The 8,635-nt window shown below is 36.3% G+C and overlaps 1 protein-coding gene across 1 annotated transcript; it reads left to right on the top strand.

Moving 5' to 3' along the window:
* Nucleotides 1-4,212: 4,212 nt before the first annotated feature.
* LOC135955603 (uncharacterized) lies at nucleotides 4,213-4,881 on the top strand. The gene has a single exon (XM_065505956.1). The coding sequence runs from the start codon at nucleotides 4,213-4,215 to the stop codon at nucleotides 4,879-4,881; it is 669 nt and encodes a 222-aa protein (XP_065362028.1).
* Nucleotides 4,882-8,635: the final 3,754 nt, after the last annotated feature.

Here is an 8,635-nt window from a genome sequence, read left to right as displayed (position 1 = left end):
AGTTATGTACGCGTCGCGATGTTTGTTCTCTTAAGTAACGTTTCTCTACGTTTTTTATTTCCTTGGAAATAAACACTCACGACAAACAATTGTGGTTGAGTCCCCAAATTTGTAGTATTTGATTTTAGTTTATTAAAACAAAGAATATAAAATAAAATTATTACTGAAATTAAATTATCGATATTAAATTTAATGAATTAAATGTTTTCTTTTTAAAGAAAAGAGTTTTAGAATAAAAAAAATAGATTACGGGCTCCGTCGTACGTCTTAAGCTCACGGCGTCTTCTTTTGAACTAACTAACTAACTAACTACTCGTCATTGTCTTCTCGCAACTTCATTCCCACAATAATATGTATATTTTTTCTTTTCCTGCGACTGCATTACCAAACATCGGAGAAAACTACAAGATAAAGCTAATTACTGCGAGTTATGTATTTGAAAGCCATTAATTATGCTACGGGAAAAGAAAAGATATACATATTATATATCAGCGTGTAGGAAATTATGTCCTCCTTTCAAAACTGTACACAATTTTTAAGAATTAAAAAAATTATAGAAGATTTTTTTCAAAAATATGTGAATAAAATATTATAGCTGATTTTTTTGGAAAATTTTAATTTTTAAAATGCAATAAAAGTTTTGATTATGAATCGTTTTTAATGAAATTTTACACTTATATAGAAACGATCTAAATCCAAAAGTGAAAAAGATATTTGTGAATTGTTAATGACAATCCCACAATTCCCAAAAAAACTTTCCAAAAATCCCAAAATTGGGATTTTTTGTTTTATTGAAGGTACCAAGCTCTGGGCTATGAAATCCCTTTGCACAGTATTGAAGAACATATTGGGACATACAAAACAGGTCTTAATTTTTTGAAAACGGCTAGGCGATTTGAGAAAATGTTGTCTAAAGTTGAAATTTATATAAAAAATAGGTCTACTTCGGAAGGCTCTGGACCACGTAATAATACGAATTTTGATATTATTTTGCTTTTATAATATTTCCCGAAATGTTGTCCTTCAGAAAAATATAAATGCACTATTTATCTTTTTCTTATTTTCTGTATAATTTAAAATTAATGTAAGTACTTTTTTCGAAAAAAGTGGCGAAATAAGGTTTTTTTAAAGTTTTAATTCACATAACTTTTGACTCAGTAGATGTTTTTAAACAAGTCTTTCATACTATTACCTTCGCCTGGGTAACATATATCGTTCGCCACTTGTATAGTAGAGGCTTTACATGGGGGTCACGAAAAATATACACTTTTAAGGTCAAGGTGAGTGGTAGCAGTGCCGAGGACCTGGATGGTTAGTTAGTGTATAAGGAAACTAACCGCTAACAGCTCCCATCAGCGTCAGGGTAATACGCTGTTGTAAGTAGTTGCCTAGTCCACGCACGCCGTCACTACGTGGATGGTCCGTTTTTACGTGCCTACTCGTGGGAACAAAATTGATCCAAATAATATTTTAAAAACTACAACTACTAAGGAGACTTCCGATTTTAGGGATACTAAGGAATCGGAAGGGGGTTTCGGACAGCACCCTAGAAGGTGAATTAACCCTGACAGACGTTCATGCTCGGATTCTGGAGCATGAAGGACAGGTGAGTGAACTAGATGTGGATGGTCTTTTGGGACTGTCGAAAGACTCCTTTGGGGAAACTAGTGCCACTCAGAGGTTGGAGGAGTTGGTTCTGTTATCTGATGATCAGCATGAGATCACTATGATTGCTGCTCAGAATCAGATAACGGAAACATCCCCTCCCACTGCTAGTGACAAGGACAACCGATCGGCAGAAGACGATCCACATGGCACTAAGGTCGCCAATCTTGTTCGGCAGGTCGCCGTGGAGGAGTTGCCTAATGCCACTCCACGAGACACTGATAAGCCAGGCCGAACGAAAGAGGATATTGCAAAAAATGGCACTAGGAAATCTCTATCCTTTCTGGCAAAGATGGGAAAGAGAGATCCTGGGTCATTAACTGCAAAGGAGAAGTACCTTCTCAAGAAACATAGACAGGATGTCGCTAGATTTGAAATAATCTACGGCCCTGTAAGTGTACTCTTGGGGGAGTCTTCTCCTGTTGAGCAGCAAGTGGTAGCTGCTGTCGATCAGGCTGACACCCAAAAGGGTATAAGGTCGACAGCTCCAACCACCAGCAGTGCGGTAAGAACTAAGGAGGGGGGCTCTTCTACCATCCTACAAATCGGTGCTTCGGCTAGAGCTGTGGATAGTAACAAGAAGCCTCCCATAAAGGTGTCAGGGGCGAAGGGAGTAAAGAATCCTCCGGCCGATTCTCTTAAGGGTGCCCGTATGGGTAACATTAAGGGAAACGGATCCGTTGGTCACCAAACCTCGTCATCAAGGGCACCAGGATGCAGCAAGGCTTCGGGGAATGCTGGTGTAACCCAATCTAGCACTCTTAAGGGTACCCAAAAGGATACCATTAAGAGGGCTAGATCTGATGACGACGCCGCGAAAACCGTGTTGTGCCATGTCATGTCTATAACTATTGATGATGCTGTTGTTATGTGTGGTAGCTTGAGTTGAATTGATGTTAACAAGTGTCGCATTGTTAGGAAGAATAAAATTGCATAGCAGAATGAAATTGTACACAACTGCTGAACTGTGAAAATCTGAGAACTATTATTATTTAGCATTATATATTTTTTTTTAAATATTTAGAACAAATAATATAAGGATTTTTAAAAAATATAAATAATAAAGTGTAACACAGGAAAAAGAAATTCATAATTGGAATGAATTTTTTAATAAATATATTAATCGAACATGAATTTTTTCCAAACTTTTTTCATTCAGAATAAGAACATGTTCATAAATATTATGAAATTGTACATGAAGGAATTTGTTGCTTTTTTTATACAAATTTGTTGCTATTTTATAATAAATTGCATTATCTAGTTCAAATATTTTTGTATAATATCCCAATATTGGCTAATATTTCTAAATGTATCGAAAAGTCTGAAACGTAAATAATATAATTAAATTTCAAAAATGCAGTAAATTTAGCCCATATTTTCTCATTGTATAGCTAAAAATCATAAAAAAATTAAATATTTTCCAAGAAAAATTTCAAACATTTTTGAATAACATAAAAATATGCTAGAAAATTTAAATAATTTTGTTCAAACCACCTAGATTTTATTTAAAAACAAAAAATAGGAAAAAAATTTCTGTGAAGTTACGCAATAAATGCCCTACACTTTTTCTTCAAATCGTTGGGCAGTTGCATTTGTTCCATTGGAACATTTTCGTAGATTTATATTTTTGTAGCAATTATGCCGCGAAAGATTCAGAGACACTTCATTAAATTTAAACACGTTTTTACAACGAGTATAATAAACACGTTTGTCTTTAATATCATTAAATATATTATAAACTTCACCGTTAAGGATTTATACATTAATTTAATTTTCTTTAATTAAACACCGTCTAATAGGCCAATTGGCTTTGTTCATGGAGTTTTATTTCATTTTGCAATGTAATTATTAAATGTCCCGTTAATAATATTCGAGCGGTTGTACCTAAGTCAGGTAGTATTTAAAATATGCATGTGAAAAACATTACATTTTTAATTCCATGAAAATTATTGGCATTTTATGGCTTATATTCCACGTATTCCTTTTAAGTAATAATATAACAGGTAATATTACTAAGTATTGTAAAATTTTCCAAAACAACATTGAAAAACCCATCGGTGTACTTTCGTATTTTTATTTTGACCTACCATATAATATAAATATAAATTTTAGTTGTATTTTTATAGTCAATTTTTTCTTATTGCACACAATAAATACTACAAATGAATTGAAATCATCTCATACAAAAAATGCCTCATACATGATTTAAATGACTTGAAATTATTTTCCATGTCATCCATGCATCTGTTAAATTTTTTAATGTTGTGTGTGTTATAATGTTGTTAAAATGATGCTGCATTTGTTTTGATATACATTGCCTTTGAGTGTTGCTGTTAAGTAGGTAAAAGAACATAACATGACATGACAAAAGCATCATGTGGCAATTGTCTTCATGTTAAACAATGCTGCTTGTGCAGGTCTTTAACGTGTATCCTGGCAAGGAGAGAACTCAAACTAATAATTTCTCATTCGTTTAGGTGCGGTGACATCACTGTTGTGAATAGGGAAACCAGGGGTGAGCGGAAGCTGACTTTGGCTTCGGTGTACATGCCGTATGATGCAGCAGATCCACCAGGCAATGAGGTGTTGGAGCTAACAGCGTACACAAAAAGGAGAGGTGCTATCCTGGTTATGGGATGTGATGCAAATGCTCATCACAGCCAATGGGGCAGTGCTGATATCAATAAAAGAGGTGAGTGCGTCTATGATTTCATAACTGTCAATAATCTAGTTATCTGTAACAAGGGCAACATGCCCACGTTTAGGAACAAAGATAGGCAGGCGGTTATAGACATGACCTTGACGAACCAAGATGATAATTTCGTTAGAGATTGGAGGGTATCCACGGACTGTTCCTTTTCGGATCATAGTAGGATTACCTTCACCTTGAATTTCAACTCGTCCTTAAGGGCACCATTTAGGGATCCTAGGCGGACAAACTGGGGAACCTTTTATGAAAAGGTACGTACTGGGTTTGAACAGTTTACTTTATGTGAACTGATACCACCCAATTTGGAAATAACGGTGAACAATTTCACCCGTTTATTAAATGAGAGCTATGAATCATCATGCCCAATGAAATTTCCCGGTAGGCCTAAACAGCCAAAATGGTGGACTAAGGAATTTCAAGTTCAGGGGTCGACGGTTAGGAAATCTTTTAATAGGGCAAGCTCACTGGATTACAAGGAGACTGGAACAACTACAAGGTGTGCTTAAATAAATACAAAGGAGATCTGAAAAGAGCGAAGCGGATTTCATGGAGGAATTATTGTGAATCCGTTGATAGCGTCAATGAGATGTCAAGATTTCGGAGAATTTTATCCAAAGACCCAAAGGTCATAGGGTATATTCAAAGAGCTGAGAACTCATGGACGGAATCTAGCTCGGAAACACTCTCCCTGCTTATGGAAACACACTTTCCTGGTTGTGAAGGTATAGGCACTAGGGCTGACGATCAGGGGGCTAACATGCCTGAGGGTACTAGTCATGACTCTAGACAAATTGAGGGAATAGTCACTAGGGAAAAACTAGCATGGGCGGTAAAATCTTTCGACCCGTATAAATCACCGGGTCCGGATGGAGTATTTCCGGCGATGCTGTGAAATATCCCGGATACGGCATTATTCCTTTTGGCGGATATCTTCAAGGCCTGTCTCAGTAGGAAGTATCTGCCGTGCGGGTGGAGAGAGGTCAAGGTTGTTTTCTTACCTAAGGCCGGTAAGGCCAGCCACTCGAAACCAAAGGATTTTAGACCTATTAGCCTATCGTCTTTTCTTCTGAAGACATTAGAACGACTGATAGATCTACATCTAAGGAGCAATATAGATACCCATCTCATTAGCAACGCTCAACATGCCTACCTCAAGGGTAAGTCCGTTGAGAGTGCGCTTCATGAAGTGGTCGGTTGTATAGAGCACAGTCTGAAGCATAGGGAATATACTTTAGCTGCGTTTCTTGATATAGAAGGCGCCTTTAACAACATTAGGACAGAGGCAATTAGGAACTCGTTAGTAGAACTTGGGGACAACGACTTCCTAGTGAGTTGGATAATCTTAATGCTGGAAAGCAGGATTATCAAATCAACCCTGGGGGACGATGTGATCAGAAGACGGGTTACCAGAGGTACACCACAAGGTGGAGTTCTTTCTCCTCTTCTGTGGTTACTGGAGGTTAATCCTATTCTCAGGACCTTCGAATCTAAGGGTAGGAAGATAGTCGCCTATGCGGATGACGTGGTGATCCTGATTAAGGGAAAATTTCTCTCAACTATCAGTGACATCATGCAGGAGTCGCTTGGCGATCTCTCGTCCTGGGCAAAGACTAACGGGCTGGGTGTAAACCCATCAAAGACAGAATTGGTGTTGTTTACTAGGAAGTATAAGGTAGAGAACTTCAAATTGCCGAAACTAGACGGTGTTGAGCTGAGTTTATCAGGGGGAGCCAAGTATTTAGGAACCTTCCTTGACAATAAACTGTCATGGAAAATAAATACGCAGGAAAGATTGAAAAGGGGCCTTAATGCCTACTATACATGTAGGAACTCAATTGGCAAGAACTGGGGCTTGCGACCTAGTATGGTTAATTGGATCTACACTTCTGTTGTTAGACCTATTATTACTTATGGCTGCACAGTGTGGTGGGAGGCAATGAGGAAACGTAGCTACAGGGCTATACTCAACAAGGCTCAAAGATGTGCATGTCTGGGTATCACAGGTGCCTTAGGCAGCACCCCGCAGGCGGCGTTGGATATAATCCTGAACCTACTACCCATTGAGAAATATGTTGAGATGTGGCAGCAAGGAATTCAACTATTTTTGTAAGGGGATTTTACTTTTTCACAACTTTCTGGAGCAATCTGATTACATAGAAAACTGAAATTTGGCATACTTAAAGTACTTTCTCTGCATAAGATCGTACTTTTTCTGTGCATGGTCTATGGTCGTCACGCGGGGCTATTGATTTTGATGAAATGGCAAAATCAAATGTTTAATTTATACCGCTAATGCCATATATGCTATATCTATATAGTGTATATAATTTCTTAGTATGTCCGGATGTTTATATGTATGTCCTATTCTCTTTCCGCAACTTTCTGAAGCCATCTGATGACATAGGAAGTATTGGTCATGAGGATAGTCCTAACAGAGCCACATTTTACGACTGCGCTAATGTAAAAATTACACATTCGTGGACACAATATATGTGAGCGTTCCAGAAGCTGCTTGGCGAATTTTGGCGAAACTAATGCACGGTCAGTCACACACTATCATCAGACTTACAGTACACCTACCGGACCATGAAATTGTATTCTTTAAGCAAGATCTCATTCACGGAGCGATCAGAAGTATATCCCTGAATGAATCCAATATCATCGCAGGAAGCGGCTAAGGCATTCGGTCTCCTACACGACGATACAGTATGGGAGTCAACACTCGAAGAAGCTGTAACGATGAGCATGCCTCATACACTCAGACAACTTTTCGTTTTTCTCGATGGACCTGGTGGAAGGCTGTAGCATCGACAGGAATAGCGCCAAATCTTTCGAAAGGAGGACGTACCTATCACTCTCAATTTAAACTTCCAGTGTCGTTAAAGAAGACTTCAACCTCAAGTATGAGAGCAAATACAAATGATGACCAACAAATTAAAAATGCCAAACTTATAATATGGGACGAGACAACAATGGCACCAATGCTGTTGATAAATGTTGCAACATCGGAGTTTGGAGAGGATATTATTGAAATTCCAAATGAAATGATGGTTCAAGACTCAATTGTAAAGAGCATTTGCGGTTGAAAATTGTACAGTAGAAAAGTATTCAAAATCTGCCATTATTTGTCCTAGAATTATGATGTTTGTCAAATCAACGAGGAGGTGTTAAACCTTTTAGAGGGCGAGCGTTCTGTAACGAACTTTTGTATCGTCAGTTATCACGGGTCTGCACACCTAGCTTTGCTACAGTTCTAGCTCAGGGAAACTGGCGTAGGTTGTGATAACATAGGTTTGTGTTACGTTTATTTAAAAATGTTGTTTATGTGTGCAGTATAGAGAAGGAAAATTTAGTAAAGAACCACAGAAAAATTAAAATGTATAACCTAGTCTGAAATATTTCTGCTTAATAGGGGAGAAGAGTTGTAAATTTTCCCCCAGGTCATTTCTCCCACCCAACCATGCTGATGACCATTAATGTATCTTCAGCCCATTAAATACATATTCTAAATCATCTACATTTCATCAACCATTCAATTAATTTTAACAAATCATATTCAATTCAAAATAATAAAATATAATCAATATAAAATTCTGATCAAAGAGCATAGTTATAATAATAATAAAACCAAAACAAATTGGAAAGAGAATGTTGTTGATCTCACTGATCAATGATTTAATGTAAATAACAAAACAAAATGCAATAACAAAATACAATACCTAATATTTTGAGCGAATGGAAAGTATATTACAAACTGGAAGTATAAATAATTTAAGAGTATTTAATTCATGATTTCTTTTCTTCTTTCATTAATTTGTTCTTTTAATCATTTATTATATTTTTCAATTTGTAAAGAGAATCAGATGTAATATGCTTTCATTCATTAAAATTTAATTGTAAATTACAACAAAAAAGATATAAAAATATTAAAATACTATAAAATTTGGAGACTTACTTAAGTTTGTCCAACGCAGTCAGCAGGCCTGTTGATTCGGTGGATGCATATTTTTGTTGTAGGTATTTGATTCTAGTGAGGTTTTTTGTTTATTATTTGTAGGGTTTTCGGTTAGAATTTTATTTTTGCATTATGTTGTGTTAGTTATAGATAGCTGTTTGGGATTATTTTTAATAACTATAACGTTGAAAGCAAGTGTAATATGTAAAAATGTTAATAAGTGGATAATGTTTAAATTTTATAATTCATTAAATTACTTATAAGTTTAATTAATATTATATATTAGTATAAAAAAAATATATATT

The sequence above is a fragment of the Calliphora vicina genome, chromosome 3, assembly GCF_958450345.1.
Source record: "Calliphora vicina chromosome 3, idCalVici1.1, whole genome shotgun sequence".
In the NCBI taxonomy this organism is placed as follows: Eukaryota; Metazoa; Arthropoda; class Insecta; order Diptera; family Calliphoridae; genus Calliphora; species Calliphora vicina.
This window is presented reverse-complemented; position numbering and strand designations above follow the sequence as displayed.

Bases quoted from the DNA above. Each gene is read 5' to 3' on its own strand.
- LOC135955603 (XM_065505956.1), top strand. From the start codon at position 4,213: ATGCCGTATGATGCAGCAGATCCACCAGGCAATGAGGTGTTGGAGCTA.